At 46.0% G+C, this 20,074-nt stretch overlaps 2 protein-coding genes across 8 annotated transcripts in view; both read right to left on the bottom strand.

Moving 5' to 3' along the window:
- Positions 1-899: 899 nt before the first annotated feature.
- ROPN1L (rhophilin associated tail protein 1 like) lies at positions 900-19,055 on the bottom strand. Of its 3 annotated transcripts, XM_036411073.1 has the most exons (7): positions 18,922-19,052; positions 14,959-15,082; positions 10,741-10,914; positions 7,086-7,209; positions 5,410-5,571; positions 2,759-2,934; positions 900-1,080 (listed from the first exon to the last, which is right to left on the bottom strand). In XM_036411073.1, the coding sequence occupies exons 3-7, from the start codon at positions 10,869-10,871 to the stop codon at positions 1,017-1,019; spliced, it is 657 nt and encodes a 218-aa protein (XP_036266966.1). In that variant the 5' UTR covers positions 10,872-10,914; positions 14,959-15,082; positions 18,922-19,052; the 3' UTR covers positions 900-1,016. The 3 variants fall into 3 exon arrangements, with proteins under 3 accessions (XP_036266966.1, XP_036266965.1, XP_036266967.1); XM_036411072.2 differs by lacking the exon at positions 14,959-15,082 and having other exon boundaries at positions 18,922-19,055; XM_036411074.2 differs by lacking the exons at positions 14,959-15,082; positions 18,922-19,052 and adding an exon at positions 11,397-11,549.
- The window catches only part of MARCHF6 (membrane associated ring-CH-type finger 6), a 58,937-nt gene continuing 56,727 nt past the window's right edge, over positions 17,865-20,074 (bottom strand). For all 5 annotated transcript variants that reach the window (XM_036411067.2, XM_036411066.2, XM_036411062.2 and 2 more), the window contains one exon: positions 17,865-19,541. In XM_036411067.2, the coding sequence (XP_036266960.1) occupies positions 19,516-19,541 (26 nt within the window). In that variant the 3' untranslated portion in view covers positions 17,865-19,515. The remainder of the gene's footprint in view (positions 19,542-20,074) is intronic.

The following is a 20,074-nucleotide window of genomic DNA, read 5'->3' as shown; positions in this document are numbered from 1 at the left end:
GCTCCCCTCCGCGTTCATTCACACCGTGACCTACAACTGCGCTTATGCAAAACCTGAGGTTTCTTTTCTTCTGGGCCCCATGTGTGGAGGCATTACAGCAGGGGGAAATGTTTAAATTCTTTGGGGCAGTCAAGATTTTAGAAGGTTTAAAGCAACTTCAAAATTGCAAATGCTTTTAGAAACTCCAAGTTACTTGTACATTTCTGAGTGATCTCTATATGTTGTCTGTTACCTGGGATGGTGACCAAAAGTCCAGGCAAGTGATCATCTCAAATAAGGGGGTTTAACTGTCCAGATGAAAAACACACTTTACACACCTAAGTGCAAAAAAAAACAAAACAAAAAAACCACTACCCACTTTTAGGTAACAGCAAACCCTTTCACCTGACCCTGAGTTTTCACTTTGCTGACGTTGATTAGCATGGTGGCCGATGGCACAGATCCAGGGAACCAGACCATTCCCCAGCTCTCGTGTTATTTGCCTGCCCAGTGTTCCTGTTCAGCGGACCAGTGCGGGTCCACATGGCCTGTCCAGTTGCTTCGCGGCCATGGATGCCCTTCAGCGAGCGCCAGCTCCCAGGCCCACCTCTCTGGGAGGAGACCAGCTTTGGCCAGAGACCTCTCCTGGCCTGGCGCGGGCCCAGCGGCCAGGAATGAAGCGTTTCCCATGGAAAAGCAGAACCACCGGTTTTAAGCTGCCCGTCCATCCTCCTCCCTGCTCCGCAGCTTCCCACAGACTGTTCCAGTCAAACAGATCATTTCACTACCAGGAACGACTGAAGGTTCTTACAAGGACACAAGGACACAGGGAAGAGCAATCATTAAATAGCCCCACCCCAACCCCGACTCACTGGTCACACTCCACTTCCATCACCAGAAAAACTCACGCAACGTCTGCATGTGGTTAATGACAAGTTGTAATTGGTGCCAAGGTTTTAAAACACACTCTTTTGACATTAAAGTGTGTTTTTCTCTGTATTAATGGCATGTCTTCTGAGTTTTCTATTTGAGATTTTTTACATTTTCCTCGCTAGGACGAAGAAATCCATGAGTCCGATCATGCCATTCTTTCTACTGTCTCTAAAATGGAAACAGAGACACACTTATTAGTAATTTCTCACCACACACAATACAAATTTTATAGAACAACATGATTTAGTATAATTTATTCAACCTGTAATTTAAATGCAATATAATCTAACAGTTTTACCTTAAAAATTAATTATTTATGGTCAATAATCAGTCATTTCTACGTGGAAAATTAAAGCATTCTATTTTTTTGTACAAAAATGGGCATTTATTTTTAGGTGGAAAAAATCAGTACTATATTTAATGAACTTTCTTTATTGACAACACAAATTTTAGTCTCTAGTAACAGAAGTACCCTTCTATTTAAAAAGGCCGGTGTGGGGCCACCAGGGGCCTAGCGGTGTGGGGAGTGCCATGGAGAGAAGAGAGTAACTGGGGAGCTACAGGGAGGGCCACAAAGCTGGTGGGTGAGAGGCTAGCCCCGTGGTCAGCAAACCGCAGCTTGAGAGCCACATGCGGCTCTTTGGCCCCTTGAGTGTGGCTCTTCCACAAAATACCACGGCCTGGGCAAGTCTATTTGAAGAAGTGGCATTAGAAGAAGCTTAAAAAATTTGGCTCTCCAAAGAAATTTCAATCGTTGTACTGTTATTTGTCTCTGTTGACTGCTGAGTTTGCCGACCACTGGCCTAGAGGAAAGACAGTGGACTGTGGCGTCTGGAGGCAGAGTTCCGTGAAAGGGGCCTCAGAGGGGATGCGATTTTAAGAGGGAGCAGAGAACACAGCTCAGAAGGGACAGGAGTGAGCACTGTGGGGCAGCCAGGGCTGGCAGCAGGGAGGGAGGTATCCGGCCCACGCTGGGGTCCCACTAAGGGAGGCTGGGAAGTGGGGAGGCAGGAGTGTCCCTCTGGGCAGTGATGATGGGCCGCCAGGAGGGCTTCTCAGTGCCGGAGGGACATATCCTCCTGGTCAGGCCCCTCCCCCGGCTCTCCCGTCCCCATGGCCCTCCAGCCCCCATGGCCCTCCAGCCCGCCCGCTGGCCGGATATCTGTGCGTGTGGAGCACCCAGGACTGCAACTTCCAAAAGCCACATCCCTGGCAGAGCAGGCGCCCCATGAGCATGTGCTGGGGCAAAGCTCCAGATGGCGGCAGTGTGAGGCTTGGGGACACCTCCCAGGCATTTAGGGGGTGGCCCAGGAGGTGCTGGAAGGCCTTGGATCACAGGCGCTCGCTCTCTCTCTCTCTCTCTCTCTCTCTCTCTCTCTCTCTCTCTCTCTCTCTCTCTCACCCTGTGGGAGTCAGCTCCATCCCGCCTCCCCTAGAGCCCCTTCCCCCAGAATCGCCAGGCTTCCTGGGCTTCAGTTCATGAGGGGCAATGTCACCACCCTCAGGGAGCCCCTTCTGCGCAGCCATGGCCCCTGCGAGGCTGCCCCCAGGCTGCTCGCCCTCTGCACAGTCTGTGCGACATGCTACCATTTTAAATCACAGGACACCCTGCCCTTAAGAATCAGGGTAAGTGTGGATAAACATTCTGAGAGGCGGGATACATTTTCTCCCTCTGAAGTCTGGAGAACTGAACCCCCTCCTCCCAGCGCCTCCTGCGGCAGTCTCCCCGCAGCCTCCCCTCCGACCCCACGGGAGAAGTGGGACCAGGAATACGAGATCAGCGATCAGCGGGGCGGGAGGAAGACCTCCGGGGACCACCCGGCCGGCCAGGGACCACCATACTCACATGCTGTCCTTCAGCGAGGCGAGATAGGCCTCCGTCTCCGAGGCGGGAGTGTCCCCGTCCAGGCGGGACAGGTAGCGGTAGACGTAGGAGAAGGTCTTGAAGGGGATGCGCGCGGGCCCCCCCTCGGGGTCCTGGGTCAGGATCTCGCACAGGTTCTTCATCACGGTGTTCAGGGACTGCGGATGGCGGGGTGGGGAGGGGGGGGGGGTGGGGGAAGAATTACTGCTTGTATTTGTTAAAACTGGAATAGACACTCAATTACATTTCACAGAAACCCTCCTGAAAGTACACAATGTTCTTATCTGAATTAAGAACTAGGTGAATGTGTACGTGACATAAGGAAATAAAAAGGAAAGATCTTGTCAGGATGCAACTGGTTTAAAAAAAGTTTTAATCCACAGATTTTGTATTAAAATGGGAATGACTTTTAAAGAGGAGGAGGCATCGGTCTCCTTAAAGACACACCCCCTAAGCCAACGCAGAACCCCCCAGCCCTCTGGCCCCTCCTCAGACCGGGACGAATCAAACTGTTACCACCTGGGGGTGCCCCTGTGCAGGGCGGGCAGGGTCCAGCTGATGCCCCCTGCCCGCTGGGCTCCGGGCCTCGTCTCGGTTCTGGAAAGCACCTGCCTTCCTCCCACTCACGCTCTCCCTCTGCCTGTGTCATCACCGTCCCCCCATCCCCCCCGCCCTGGCCCACATCCGCAGCTTCCAGCCCAAAGGCCTGTCTTCTGGGAAGCCTTCCCCCACCACTGAGCTCCCAGCGCCGTGACCTGACCCACTCTCCCCTTCAAGCCGCTCCGGCCGAGGGCAGGGAGATGCACTCAGGGAGGGAAAGCCATTGTCTGAGGGCTGGCTTCGTGCTGTCGGACCCTCGGTGACCCCACAAGAGCACTGTGGGCGGCAGGCCCCACGGCCTGCGTGCGTGCAGTGGGTTCGGAGCGGCTCCTGGCCTGGTTCCCACACCCCCCGGAATGTGTGGGACAGCGTCCTGTTGGGAGGCTGAAATGAGGGGCGGTGGGCAGTTACAGCGCAGCCATGGGCAAACACTGCCCATCAGGGCCTTCCTCCCAGGGAAGCTCCTGAGGGAACAATCTGGGCTGCACTCAGGAGAAAAGAGCAAGAAAACCCCCAGGCGCGCCCTAACCGGTTTGGCCCAGTGGATAGAGCGTGGGCCTGTGGACTGAAAGGTCCCGGGTTCCATTCCAGTCAAGGGCATGTACCCTGGCTGCGGGCACATCCCCAGTAGGAGGTGTGCAGGAGGCAGCTGATCGATGTTTCTCTCTCATCGATGTTTCTAACTCTCTATTCCTCTCCCTTCCTCTCTGTAAAAAAAAAAAAAATCAATAAAATATAAATTAAATAAAAGCAAACCCCCCAGTGGGGCGGGCACAGAGGGAAGTCTGGGGGAGCTGCAGGTGGAGGGGAAGCCACGGGCCTGCTTCACCTCAAAGTGACCCTGTGGGGACAGCACTGACATCCTCAGGGATGCAAAGGGCAGAGCCAGGGGTTTTTTTGTTGGTTTTTTTTATCTGTTTTGTGCCCCCATTCCCTGCACACTGACGGAGAAAGCCCATGAGGGTGACACAGACCACTGAGGGAGCTGCAGAAATGTAAAGACACAGGTCCGACATGCGCATGCGATCATGGCACCAGGCGCACATGGGCACTGGGGAAGGGGACAGGAACCACTACCACACCTGACCGGCCTGCAGGGCAGCCAGAGGCCGCGACCCCATCCCTCACGCCGCTCCCCTGCAGCTTCCCACGAAGGCAGAGCTCCGGGCGGAGGCTCCCAGGACCAGGGGCGCTGCTCAGCAGCCAGAGCAGGGCGGCACCAGGCGGTGCCCCACATGCACTGGGAGGGGAGGGAGGGATGGCTCTAGTCTTTGTGAAAACCTTCAACTCGGAGCTCCTCCCCCACATCGCACCCCTCTCCTGGGCTGGGGAGCCCTCTCACCTCTGAAACAGCAGGGTCCTCTGTCTTCACTCCTGAGCGCTTGGGTTATATTTTCCCATTAGCACAGCTGTACTGTGTATGTTAGTTACTCGTAATAGGTTTTAACTAAAGTATAAAATAATTCTGTGCCTCGCCGAAATCGGTTTGGTTCAGTGGATAGAGCGTTGGTCTGCGGACTGAAAGGTCCCAGGTTGGATTCCGGTCAAGGGCATGTACCTTGGTTGTGGGCACATCCCCAGTTAGGGGGTGTGCAAGAGGCAGCTGGTTGATGTTTCTCTCTCATCAGTGTTTCTAACTCTCTATCCCTCTCTCTTCCTCTCTGTAAAAAATCAATAAAATATATTTTAAAAAATAATAATAATTCTGTGCCTCTCTCCACAGATTAGGAAAACAGGTATTATCCATTTACCAAATGATGAGTGGTTTAATAAAACCTCAATACATTGTAACGGTATCCATATATCTTATCTACTGTTGTATCTTTTAAATTGAGGTGTTCACAAATATTTCATTTCTGTACATTAAAATAACTAGAAGCCTGAAAATATAACAGGTATCTGAAAAATACTGCTTTTCTGAGACAAAGTTACTAAAATAATTTGTTTCCTTCAGTGGCTGAAACCCCTAAGTTATTTTTCAGCCAAGCCTATGATTATACTTAATTATCAAAGTGCCATTTCCAGGTACGTACCCCACCAAGCATGCTACATCCAAGTGCTAAAAACTTGATCCACTCGATTTTGTGATCACAGGGGTCCAGTTCTATGAGCGCTCTGAGCTTCTCCATCGGCAGGCACAAACTTCTCCATTTCTTTTCGAGGTCCAGTAAGTCCACGTATTGCTTGTGGCCACACTGTTTAGAAGACACAATAAGTTACAATTTATGTAAGTTTAAACACCCACAGAATCCTCTAGTGCTGTGAGCACTTGAACATACACCACGCACTCCATGCGGGAACAGGTGGACTGACTTCATGGCCCAGTTAGCCCTGTGGAGGGAGGGGACATGTGTGGTGGGAGGGTCAACGTGCAGGGTGGGGGGTTGGGGGGGGCCACTGAGCTTGAGAACAATGGTCATAGCAATTTACTTCTTAAATAAGGGCCGTGAAGCAAACATGGCATAGTGCTATAACTTAATAAAAAGGACATGCTGGGCCCTAGCCGGTTTGGCTCAGTGAATGAAGCATCGGCTTGCGGACCAAAGGGTCCCGGGTTCGATTCCGGTCAAGGGCATGTACCTTGGTTGCGGGCACATCCCCAGTAGGGGGTGTGCGGGAGACAGCTGATCAATGAAGTTTCTAGCGCTCTCTATCTGCCTCTCCCTTCCTCTCTGTAAAAAATCAATAAAATATATTTTTTAAAAGGAGGGGAGGGGCATGCTGGTGCTAGGGGTGGCATCCTCTATTACCTGACTGTAATACTTGGCAATCAAAAACTAATTTTAATAAGTAAAAACACTTAAAATCCCACCCCATACAGGTTAATAGTTACATGGGAGAAATCTTAAAACTAATTTTATTGCTTCTACTATTTCAAACAATCAATGAAAATGGGCAACTTCTGTGACCTGCTCGTCCCAATCTGTGTGAGGGCTTTCAGCAACATCAGCAGGTCCTGCCCTGAGCTGCCCTCTTTCCATGGTCATTCGTGTTCCCTTTTAGTAGAGAGCCACGGAGAATCTGGTCTCAAAGTCAGTGTACCCGATCCAAAAGCCCAGTACTTCAAAATAAATAACGGGCTCTATGTTGTATACCTGAAACTAGCTTTATAGTGTATGCCAACTGTAATTGAAAAAAAAATATATGTACAATGGGGGCAGGTCACTTTTAAAAAAAATCAAAATCATTTTTAGTAATATGACCCAATCATCTGAATGCCCAGCCTCAAAGCTGGGTGGTATACTTCCTACTAACTCATTTTCCTAAAAGCGAGCCAGTGGGTGGAGAAGACTCGCCAAGGGCCGTCTGGCAGGGCCAGGCCCGGGCTGCCTGGAGGGTTGGAAACCAGCCTCAGGGCCCCGTCCTCTGAGGACCACCGCAGCCTCATCAGCACGCTGCAAACTAGCAGCTGCCATTCTCGGGTCTAAAATGTCCCACTTTCATATTGTTAGCCTTTTTTTTTTTAAGTCCAGCAGCACCTAAGCATCTTAATTTGATATTTACATTTCACTTTTCTACAATCTAATCATGAATAGCTACCGTGGGTTCTTTCAGCTAAAGAAAGGCACTGAATACAACAAGTTCCTTTTTGAATGAAATTCAAAGGTTTATTGCAGGGGAAGCGACTTGCGAGATGTTGGTGGCGTTTGTGTCAGGCCGCGGGGCGCCGCTTCCCGCGGGCAGGCTGGCTGTGGCATGGCCCTTATACCTGCTTGTGCAGCACTTTGAGCATTCCTTGAGTCAGGCCAGTGTCTGTTTTCTGAGTGGCCACGGGCATTTCAATTCTCTCCTTTACAGGAAGTGGATCTCCTTTTGACAAAGCGGAGAAATACCTAACAACGACAACAGACATCTCTGAAGACGCATCAATACACAAAGGGCAAGTTAACACTCATGAGTGCGCTTCTTAAAGCAGCCCTAAGCCCCAGTGATCGGGGAGGAGAGCTCTGGACTCCGAAGGGCAGATCCACCCGCTTCCTCCACTCGGCTCTCTTACTTACCCTCTCGGCTGCCTCAGTGACTCTGTCTGTAAAGCAGGGATAAGGACAGCCCCTGCCTCAGGCTCCAGGGAGTACTGAGCAGACACAACTGAAAAGTGGCCAGAGGCGCTGGAGGAAGCAGGCCACAGCGTCCAAGGGCCGTGTCATGGCCCCGCGTTCCGCTTTAACAGCTGAGGCGTGGCCGTCCCTTTTCCTGAGGTTCCAGAGCATCCATCTCTGCTATTCAACACTAAGGCACCCGATCAGGGGCGTTCTGTTGGCTGCACTGAGGGTGGGTTGCGCCCGCTCTGCCACGTCAGAGACCACCCTCCCTCACACTTCCCTGATCCCGCCTGGGTTTGCCTTGTTTGTTTTATTTTTTAGTATTTTTCCCCTTTAATTGTTCCTTTCTGGGCTCCCAACATTGCTGCTTATGATGGGGGCAAGTAGGGGCACAGAAATGTTTTGGGGCAACAAGTCAAGAGGGGGCACACACCCAGCCTCTGGCCGGTGGGAGGGGTACCAGGCAAAACTCACTCCCCTCTGGGCCAGCATGCCAGAGGGGGCCAGCTGCTGAGCCCCGTCACTGCAGCTCTAACCACGAACACCATGAAAAGGAACAGCATGTCCAGGGAAAGGAACTCTAGACCATCCACCAGGGCCACAGGTTGTAAGTTAAAAGATATGAATCACTGGAAACAACTGAATATGTAACAAAATGTAGAAGGATATCTAAATTTGGACTAAAACAAATTTTAAAAATCATCCCTTTTCTTCACCCTCAAATTCTACTCTGCTTTCATGCTTTTAAGACACTCGAGACATATTTAATAAGAGTCAAAACGGCCAAAACCGGTTTGGCTCAGTGGATAGAGCGTCGGCCTGTGAACTGAAAGGTCCCGGGTTCGATTCCAGTCAAGGGCCTGTACCCTGGTTGCGGGCACATCCCAGTGGGGGGTGTGCAAGAGGCAGCTGATCAATGACTCTCTCTCATCGATGTTTCTAACTCTCTATCCCTCTATCTTTCCTCTCTGTAAAAAATCAATAAAATATATATTTTTTTAAAAAGAGTCAAAATGAAGGCAGCAGTGAGATCAATGTGGACCTTAAGACGGAAGTGCCAGGCTGAAGGGTGGGTGCATAGATTTGCCATATTGCTCCTAATTATGGTTTCCACTTCATGGACTTTATTCTTCATAACCTATCAAACCCACCCTCATGCCTGATAGAGCCTGTGGAATATCTCAACAGGGGCCGTGTGTGTCCTACCCCTTCCCAAGAAGGCACTAGCAATTTCCAGAGATATTTTAGTTGTCGCCACAGGAAGGAGATGGTGTTACTGCCATCTAGTGGGTGCAGACCAGGATTTAGCTAAGGATCCTACACCCCACCTCCTCATACACCACCCAAAAGTTGTCCCCTCCAAAGTGTCAAACAAGTGACAAGCCCGGCTTGTGTTAGACTCTGCCAGTTCCCTGGAGGCACCTGTGAGCAAAAGCAGCCTCCTGGTACTAGATAAACCGATTCTGTCCTCCGTCATGCTGCAGGGCGCACGACTGCTCGATAACATCATAAGGCACAGCTGACTAGCTGTGACGTCACAGCAGAGTGCCCAGGCTGGGGGGCAGGGCTGCCCCACCTTTGCCACTGGAAAATCCCCTCCTTTGAAAAGAATGCTAACCTGAAAGTCTACTTGCACAGCAGTTACTCTCATATGCACCCTGGTTTTCTGTTCTGCTTTTATTTCGTATTTTCTTCTTCCTGGCACAGCCCCTGTGTTCAGATGCTGAGTCCTCCTCCAGTATACCCTCCACCTTGTCTTGACCCCAATCTCTGCCTATGAAATCTCTCCAAGGCCAACTCACCTCCTTCTGAACAACGTCCTAACAGAGTGTGTTCTGGGACAGCCAGAACACATCTGAGTCCATCACACACACACTGCTCAATGAGTAATGCTTGATTTTTTTCTCCTATGCTCCGAAATTGTTCTTGAAATGAGTCGCATAGAACATTCAGAAAGTTCTCAGCTTAGCCTTTTAAAGTGGAGCTTAAAATAGTTGTCTCTAAAGTGTTACCAAATAATCTAATTTAATGGCCCAAATAAAAATGATTAAGTCACAAATAAATCTTACAAGTCCTGACTATCTTTTTTTTATTTTACAATCTTTTATTTGGGCTTGAATAATGGTTAAAACTAGAGGCCATAATTTTTGTTTTTTAAGAACCTTGAAAGGTTACTTCAGAAGCAATTGATCAAAGTGTCAGAGGCAAAGCACCAATTTAACAAGTAGTCAGCAGCCTCGTGTGAAAGGTCCGGTGAGATATCTAGGCCCTAGTCCTGGAACTAACTATGTGTCTGATTCTGCTTGGTAATAGGGACTTTGCCTATGATTTTGAGATGGGGAATTATTCTGTATTATCTGGATGGGTCCTATATGCAATCACAAGTGTCCTCAGACGAGGGAGATGGAAACTTGAAGCTGTCACACTACCGGCTTTAAAAGGAAGGACGGGGAGGAGTACAAGGAATGAAGCTGTAGAAGCTGGAAAAGTCAAGCAAACAGATGGATTCCCCCTTGCACCTCCAGACAGAGCAGAGCCTTGCTGGCCACCAGGACCGTAAGAGAATAAAAACGTCTGTTGTATAAATCCATCACATTTCATGGGATTTTGTACAGCAGTTCATAGGAAACGAATTCACTGGTTATATAGTTTAGAGGGCAGCGAAACTCGATACTCTATTTGCTAACACATTTTAGTTAAATTTATACTGATTTCTGTGGCCATAAAATTAAGCTTCTATGTCTGTTTACTGGGAAAAGGGCAAAGAGCTTTCCTGTAAAATCAAAAGGGTTTATTTTAATGGTTCTAAGGTCTGGTGACTTGTAACTTTAAAATTAGGAATGTCTGTCCAGGAAATAGAACATTTGCCACAAGGATCTGTGAAGGCGCATTTGCTGTGAACCCGCTGGGCAGAGCTGAGCCTTCCGGGCCTTGGGCTGAGCACCCCACCCCAACAGGACAATAGGACTCCCGCGGTTCTGGGTCCGCCAGTCCCTGACCCTGGCGGGATTCCCTGAGAAGGAGGGACACAGCCATACCATTTCTCATCGTAAAGAGCACCTTGCCAATAAAATAAAGGGACTGTGGTTATAGTTTTATAACGCAATGCAGAAACTTTACACCCCAAGCACTTGCTTTCTAAGTTTTAGCCTATCTGCTTAAATACCACCCTCCAGCAATGGAGTTATTGCTACTTTTTGTAGATAAGTGAGCGTTTTTGCAGTGACTTCTGGTCCCATGGTCCATAAACCAACGGTGCTTCCTAGACAGAGACTTCGGTGTAGATGCCGCTGAGGCCGCGGCGGCCCGGCCGGCGCTTACCCCGCGGCCCACTGCAGCACGTCGGCGGGCTGGGTGCGGATGGCCGCCTTGGTGAACTGCTTCAGGATGTCCGGCAGCTCGGGTGGGATGTGGATCTGCTGCGCGCAGAATAAGGTGTCGGGCAGCGGCATCGCTCTCCAAAGACCAGGACCAGGCTAGGGCGGTCTAGGTGTGCTGCGGGGGGATAAGGGCGGAGAGTCAGCCTAGGGATGCCCATCCCACCCGCCACCCCAGTTTGGGACGGGGCGGGGGGCGGGGCCCAGGTCCCGGGTTTGGGACGGGGCCGGGGGGCGGGGCCGAGGTCCAGCTGCCGGGTCCGGGCCGGGTCCCGGGTTTGGGACGGGGCGGGGCCCAGGTCCAGCTGCCGGATCCGGGCCGGGTCCCGGGTTTGGGATGGGGCGGGGGGCGGGGCCCAGGTCCCGGGTTTGGGACGGGGCGGGGGACGGGGGGCGGGTCCCGGGTTTGGGACGGGGCGGGGGGCGGGGCCCAGGTCCCGGGTTTGGGACGGGGCGGGGGGCGGGTCCCGGGTCCCGGGTTTGGGACGGGGCCGGGGGGCGGGGCCCAGGTCCAGCTGCCGGGTCTGGGCCGGGTCCCGGGTTTGGGATCGGCCCGAGTTGGTTTCCCCGGGGGTTCGGGCGGCCCGCGGGAGCTCCTACCCGCTCTGGGTCAGCCTCCTCAGAAAGTGAGGACCAACCGCCCCCTCTAGCGGCCTAAGCACGGCAGCTCAGGAGCGCCAACCGCTGCTATTGTTTCGCAATGGTATCCAGGCAACCGGGACGCGCGCGCGGGCCCCGCCCCCTCGCGCCGCGCACGCGCACACGCCTTAAGCCGAGGGTGGGGAGTCCCCCAGAGCGCGTCCGGGAGGCAATGCGCGTGCGCAACCTGATGGCCCCCGGCCCTCCACCCACTCACCTAGGTTAGAGGGAGTGACCCGTCCACTTAGAAAAGGACCTTTGATCGCTTTCCCACTGCCCACTGTGAAAGGCGAATTCACAAGCGCCCCTGCCCCTTGCCCTTGCGCTGGCCACGTGCAGGGTAGGGCCGGGGTGACTGGGGGCCTCCCACGAAGGAAACGGCTCAGGTCGTGAGGGCCGATCGGTCGGTGCTGCCCGCACGAGCTTCCCTGCAGGAATCTGGCCCCCCTGCCCCATCAACTTCCCCGCGCATCCAAGCGGTTCCCCTCGGTGATCGCGTCCCTCAGATGCCGGTGTAAAAGCTACTTAGAATGTAGACCAGGGGAGTTTCTGTGTATCTTGTTTCTTAATGAAGGTGTAGGATGGTTGGGCCAATCTGAGTGTAAGAGGAAATGAGCCACTCCTGATACAACAGCTTTAGGCGGAAGGGGAGAGGACCCTTCCCCTCTGGGGGGTGCTGGCCGGGGCAGCAGGCCAGGGATGGGCCCTGGGTTAGGGGTATCCTGGCTGGCAGCTGCAGCGGCCCCAGCACCCATGCCGAGTGAAAGAAGCCAGAGACCCACGTCCACTCAGGGGCGCTCACCTCTAGAGAGGACGACGGAGAACCAGAGTGAGCTGTGTCCAGGTGGGGCCAGGCACAGGCCCTTTCCCTCTCTGCCCCTTCCTCTACACACGTTTCCAAATGAACAGCATTAGCAAAAACTGCAGAGTCACTGATGTTGATGACGATATGGGAAATCAAGGAATCTCATACACGGATGAGAGAGAGTTAATTAGCACATTTTGGGGGCAATTTGGTACTTTGAGGTGTTGATGATTTAGCAATCCTAAGAGAAAATTTATCCTACAGAAATTCTAGCCAAAGTATATAAGGTAATATGGACAAAAATGTTTACTACAGCATATAATAAAATGGGGTGACTAGTTCAGAAAAGTTAAACCGTAGTCTTACCCACAGGATAGAATACAAGAGTCAGAATTTTTACATGGGGTGGCCCACATAAGGTGTTTGTGAGCAGCAACCGGCAGAGCAGGCTGTGGCGCATGTCCCCTGCGCTGTGACAGAGGGTCTGGAGTAAGCTGCCGTGGTTACCGCTGGAGAACGGCACAGGGCTTTCGGGTTTCATTTTAACCATATTACATTATTTTGACTCTGACATATATTTCCTCAACAATACTGAATGCTAAACACGTCCCAAGGACTGTTCTGGAACACAATAGTAATCCCCAAATGGTTGTTTTTCAAAATCTATGGAGCTTATATTCATGTGAAGGAAAACATACAAGTATCAATAGGTAAGCCTGATAGTAGGTTAATAAGATATGAGGTGGTCCACTAGAGAACCAGTATTAACATATTACTTTTTTAAATAAACTGCACAAATTTGAAGTGTGCAATTTGACACGTTTTGACATATGTAGATGTGTCAGACCAGACCCCCTCAAGATAGTAAATCACCCCGTTTCTTCATGCCCCTTTAAAATCCTTCCATCTTCACTGATCTGCTTTCTATAGATAGGTTTCTTTGGATTTTCTAGTCTTTTATATAAACAAAAGCATACATTTTCGGTCTACTTTCACTCAACGTATTTTGAGATTTGTACATGTTGTATATATCAATAGTTAACTGCTTTTCATTCATTGTATTGATAATTTACCCATTCACTTGTTGATGGGCATATGGATTGTTTCCAGTTATGGGCTATTACAAATAAAAGTACTATAAACACTCATGTGCAATTCTTCATATGGATTTACTTTCTTTTCTCGGCAAATAATTAGGAGTGGTGAATACATATTTTAACCTTTTAAGAAACACCTCTTTTCCCATTTTTTACTTTCCCTCTAGTAGAGCATGTGAGTCCCAGTTTCTCTACATCCTCACCAACCCATGGTACTATCAGTATTTTTAATTTTAGCCTTTCTAATAGATGTGGTGGGATCACATTTTGTTTTTAATGTGCATTTTCCCAACGACTAATGATGTTGAACAAGTTTGCACGTGTTTATTTGCCATCTGTATACCACTTTAGTCTTTTTAAATATTTGCCCATTTTTAAATCAAGGTTTTTTGAGACATCTGAATGCATGTACTTTCAACTTTTTAAAAATATATTTAATTGATTTTTTTACAGAGAGGGAGAGGGATAGAAACATCGGATGAGAAACACTGACCAGCTGCCTCCTGCACCGCCCCACACGGGGGTGTGGGGGGGGGGAGTGGAGTGGGGAGGCGCGCAACCAAGGTACATCCTCTTGATGGGAATCAAACCTGGGGCCCTTCAGTCCGCAGGCACAAACTCTGTCCACTGAGCAAAACCAGCTAGGGCTGAATGCATGTACTTTATCAGAAATGTTTGGCAATTTTTTTCTGCCACGATATGACTTCTCATTTTGTTCTCTAAACAGTATACTTCAAAGGGCAGGTATTTTCCATTTTGATCAAGTCCAAGTCATCTAATTCTTCTTCTATGGGTTGTATCAAAATCTGTGATTAACCCCAGGCTAAACATTTTTCCTTTGTTTTCTTCCAGAAGTTATAGTTTGGAGTTTTATACTTAGGGCTATAATTCATTTTGAGTTAACTTTATGTTGATAAAGATCTATTTTTAATTTTGCATCTGGATGTCTAATTATTCCAACACTGCTTGTTCAACTTTTGTACCTCTGACAAAAATCAGCTGTCCATATACATATGGGTTTATTTCTATACTGACTCTATTGTGCTCTGTCAGACCAATGGATTCGTGCAGCCAGCAAAAGGGGTTCATCCATTTGGGCAAAAAACAAGGAAGTGAACGAATGGGCTTTTGGCATAAACCTTTTTGTCCCACAGAAGTTACTGAGCGAGCGAGCAAGCAGCAGAAAGACACAACACTATTACCTATGTAAAATAAAATTTCAAGATGATTAAATAAAGTGCCAAAAGGGACCCCACCCAGGTTACTGGCTCTTGACATATGGTTTTAGTGACGTGTGGGACTGAGTGGAAGTAAACTGCAGGAGGTTGACAGGAATTGTGACGGTGTGGGGGAAGGGCGCCTATATATACCAAATAGTAACTAAGAGCATACCAACACAGACTCCACCCAGGTAGATCCTTTATCTGTTCCTTGTGGCATCTTATGCCTATCTGTAATAGAATCTTTTGCTCCTTTTTCTGTTCTTTTGCACGCTAACTGGACTTCTTGAAGGCAGACCCAATGCCTCATTCAACTATAGTGTTGAGTACAGTGCAAGGAAACAAAACAGACACCAGAAATACATGTGTTCGTGGGGGCTGGGGCTAGGAGGGGAGGTTACCTTCTCAGATCCCTAATCCACGTGTGGTATGGATTCTATGTTTGCATCAAGAAGGGCTGCAAACTATAGGGTGGAAGGGGGAGGTTAATGGCCACTTATGAGATTCATCATGCAATTTCCTTTGCTGTAAAAAATCAACTTCACAGAATTAAAATTCAATTTTACCACTACTACATTAAAAAAAAAAATGCACTTGATTAAAAAAATCATAGGGGGGATAAATGGTAGTGGACGGAGACTTGACTTGGAGTGAACACACAATAGTGTACAGATTATGTGCTGTAGAATTGTGCACCTGAAAGCTGTAAAATTTTGTTAGCCAATGTCGCTCCAGTAAATTTAAAGGAAAAAAAAAAACAAAACAAAACATGGAAAAAAACTTAACCTAGAAACAAAAATTAGAAAGATCTCTTCATACAGCACAGTGAGAAGGGGAAAAACCTCATGGAACCCTTTCCTTTTTTTCTGAGACTTATGGTCAATTACATAAAATGGGTTTGATTGGTTTTGCTCTAGCCAAGCAGATACCTAAAATAGGCAACCTGGTGCAGCTCTGTTCAGACCTTGTAGCTGAGGCAAAGAGGTGGGTGGCACAGATTAGGGCCTGTCTTTGCTCTTTCTGGTGGAGAGAGTCTATTACAGTGAGGGGGAGAAGAGAGGAGGGGTGTGTCCTCTGCCACTATTATTTTAAATTAATACTTAGAACAGAGGGGCTTATCATGACATGTAATTTGAATTATTTTACTTTCATAATTATGTTAAATGTATCTGGATTATCAACTTATGCTAATAATACACACTTCTGTAACTCTCAAGCAATCTTGCAATAAAGCAAAAACCAACAAGGAAAAAAAAATACTCGACTACAACTAACGTTCACTTTATTCAATCTTGTTCTCTCAACTCAGAAGACAACAAATGACCACATAAAAAAGGGGAACATTTCAGAATATATACATAAAATTGGTCTGGGTATCTAAGATGTTTGCTTTAATAGAAAATTGGTATCCCAAATAACAAAGTGTTCTACTTAGCTTCTATAGCAGTCATGCCCAGGCTTTACAGTCACTACATATTCATCGAAGCTTCTATATTACTTCCATGACTAAAAAATGAGGCACTCATAAAACAGGTAGAAATGAAAAGATATATACTTTCTATTTTCATGCTGTATTAATCGTTTTATTTGAAAGTAGCCCTTGCTCATCCTGGCTGTTTAAAAAAAAAAAAAAAAAAAAAGACATAGGGCAGTAAATAAGAGTGAAGGGAAAACATCTGCTTGAGGGAGCAAATTAAATAAAAAGATCCAAGACAGCTCCAACAAATCAGAGAATCTCCACAAATGAGGCTTTAATAATACTTTAGTGGTAAGGCATTTCACTTTAGTCTTTTTTTAATTGTGACTCATTAGATACCATTCTAAAGGAGTATTTTAAACACAATAATTTTATAATGTAAAAAAATCTATCACAGAAAATAAAAAGTTTAAAATAATTCTGAACATGAGAATAAGAAGCTAACTTGTAACAATTGTGCCAGTGTTCTATACTGGCACTATTGTGTGTGTGTGTGTGTGTGTGTGTGTGTGTGTGTGTAAACGCAATACAATGTAGAAATGTCCAGTGCTGCTTTGCATTGTTTTAAAAAGTCATCAATTCATCCTAAATTCAAGAATTAGACTTTAATGACAGCATTTTGCCAATACAGATATTACATATCTAAGATGAAATCATTTGAGAAAAATTTACTTTCTGTTACTTGAATAAGGAAAAAGGGAAAAAACACCAAGGCAAAAAATCCATAGTAATAACAGTTATATTAAATGTTGAAATAAAAACTACTTTTGTTTACATCTGGAATTGAGATGGCTAATCTCTACTGTTTCTCCAAAAAACTACTAGGAAAAGAACACCTAAAAACATTTAGCTTTTTTAAAGCTTGTCATACAAACTTCACATTGGCATTTTTCTTCAGTTTTCATCTCAACTTTTAGTACTTAGTATTAAGTTTAAAAATCAAACATAATTTGCTAATAATGAACAACTGCACACCTGATACTATGGCCATTTGGTAACTGGTCATGTAAAACTAATCCTAAATGTTGATCTGTCTTCAATTTCTAAAATAGTAAAAGTAAAGCAAAAAAGTTCTTTCTCCTAATTAACTCTCTTGAAGACTGTTTAAACCCAATGTAAAATGAAGTAAAACTACACTATTATTAAAAATAAATTCTACATGAAGGGCAGCAATACTAGCACTTTCTGAACTAGTTAAATATTTGTAAGACAACTGGCTAAGAAAATCTTGATGCTATCCATGTAAATAGTAACCAGCAGATGCTTTCCTTAGGAAAGTATTCATCTTTTTGAAAACAGAAAAAAGCACAACTGGAAAATTGGGGCAAAATCATTACAGAAGACAAGTTATTGCAAGTGTAATAGAGGGCAACTTTTTGGCCATTCATATATATATATATATTTATATATATATATTACAAAATATCTGATAAGATTTATTTAAAATGTTGTAGAATAACCATTTTTAATCTTTTGCGGTATCTGCCTTATATCTTCCTGGTAAAACAAATAAATATGTTCTAATGACTTTATGTCAACATCTACAAATTCTCTGAAAATTTCAAAAGAAACTTAATATAATCAAGTTATATGTCAAATTTGATAGTTTTTCTATTTGTATGGACATATATCATGACAGGTGGCAATATGTTTTAAAATGCTCATTTTTTACAGTAGAACTAAATTTCTAAGTGAAGGCGGGGCTCGCAAATACCTTATTTTGAATACTAAAGAAAAGCCTACTGCAAAGTACTAAAAAGTATAACACTGAATCCTATGGTAAGCTATATATATATATATATATATATATATATATATATATATATATACACTGATGTTTTAAAATAGAGTTAAGTAATTGCTTACCACTTTGGGGAAAATTGTTTAATTATAAAACCAGAACATTTGCTTTTTATTTTGGTAGTTTATGTGGCTTTCATATTTTAAAAAATCTTCAGATTTGAGTTATGGGCTTTAATACTATATGGAAATTCTTATATGGTTTCTGAAGACCTATGCTGTTCATTTTCTCTGAGAACTTTTAGGTTATCATTCAAAACCAAACACTACCCTTACATTAAACCATGACCATTAAATACTTGGATCATGTGCCTAACTTTTATTTCTCTAAACTTCTATCAATACTTGCAGCTTTGGTTATAAGGGAAAAACCAAGTTTATATGTTCAGTTCTCTGAGATTTTACAGCTCATTTCCACTGAGATACATTCTGCACTCCTCTATTAAACTGCCAACTCAACCAGATTCCTTCTGGACAAATAAAATCCATTTTGTTTGTAGTTTTATTCTGTAAATAAAAATTTTTATAAACTTTGGGATTTATTCATGGAAAACTAGGAGAAGTGTACTCCCTAATCCTCACCCAATGATGCACTACCTAGGACTATGTTCTAACCAGTTTTTCCTAATGCTGTCCATCTCAGACCACATACCATATCTACATTTAAGGAACACCTCAATCTGTCCCAACTCCAGTAAGAAGCAGTGTCATTGGTGACAATATTCTGTAAGACTTATGATCTTGCATGACTACTGGCTACTGCTGCCTAAATGGAAAAAAGGATAGCTGTGTGGGAAAAGGAGGATGAGGAGACTAATGAAAATCTTCTTTTGGACTTTTCCCCCCCTCTAAGTATAGGCATGCCCCTAACAAGCACAAAAACCCAACTCCCAATGCTAATCACTAGGAATATTAAATTATCAAAATTAAAAATAATTTCAACTAGCACAAGATACTATACAATATTACAAACACAGACACATGAAAAAAAAAATCAGGCAGTAGAAAATGTACAACAGCTTTGGTGTTATACAAAATAACTTCCAAAAACGATTGACAGTGAAGCACAAAGTTCATGTTTTCTTACCACAGATACTCCACTGCTGATTTCTGTTTCCTTTACGTTCTTGGTAAGGTCTCAACAGCCACGACAGACAGAATGTACAGCTCACTTAATAAGAACTGCTAGGAGCACCATGACACTGTGCTCCAGGGACGCCATCAGGAAGTCTCCCCTCTGCACTGTGGCTCTGTGGCACGTTTCCTGTCAAGATCACAGCAGGTCCAAAATAAAGTGACAACTAGATTTAATAAATTAATATACATTTGTTTAAAGATGTACAATGCACATTCTGTTTAATCCAAGGTTTTAGGGTATCCAGGAACTTCTATTTACACATGTACAGATCTCAGACAGCAGTGATGTCAGAAGATGCAGGAAGGCAGCAACTTAAGCTGTTGCTGCTCTCTCCAAATGCTGAGAACACAAGTCAAATACATTTAACTTAAAAAAAAAAAATGCTGAGAGATCACTGGAGAAAATCTCCAAAGAGAGAAGTCCACAGAAAAGGACACGTAAAGGCAAGGGGAAGGTCAAGGTAGTTGAGACAACCACTTTATTCTTGGGACGACTGTGGAGGTGGCGAAGATGTGCCTTGTTTGCCAGATTTCCGTTCGTAGTTCACAAGGCGCTGGCCCACAAGGTACCTAGGATGTAAAAACAAGGTAGTTACTCTCTTATATGGTCCTACATATTGAAATATACTTCCAAAAAGCAGTCAGAGATCTTTTATAAAAATGAAAATCAGATCACTTCACTCCTACTTTCATGGTTAGATAGGTAGAAGGAAGTCCAGAATGAACATCTGCCGAAGGCACAAAGGCAGGTGCCTTATAGTGAGGGGTGGAAGACCTTCCGTTGGTCTTCCTGCAGCAAAGACCTGAGCGGCACAGGTCAGAGGCCTCAGTGTGGACAATGGGGCACATGCCCCAGTCTGTAGTTAGGGCTTCTCGTGAACTCATACACTCAGAGGCCCGAGGAGGATAAGGCCGAAGAAACCTTCGCAGGAATTTATCTGTATGGACCGTATTTTATGAAGCAGCTTAGTGGGCAGATCTGAAGAAACGAACTGAAAATACAACAGTCAAAAAGCTGGGTAGGGAGGACTTACCCTAACCTTTTTAGTAGAACCTGTACAGCTCTAGCTCTAGAGAAAAGGAGATATCAAAGGACAATGATG

Source organism: Pipistrellus kuhlii, unplaced genomic scaffold, assembly GCF_014108245.1.
Source record: "Pipistrellus kuhlii isolate mPipKuh1 unplaced genomic scaffold, mPipKuh1.p scaffold_m20_p_4, whole genome shotgun sequence".
Lineage (NCBI taxonomy): Eukaryota > Metazoa > Chordata > Mammalia > Chiroptera > Vespertilionidae > Pipistrellus > Pipistrellus kuhlii.
Note: the sequence above shows the minus strand (reverse complement) of the source record. Positions and strands in the feature narration are given on the sequence as shown.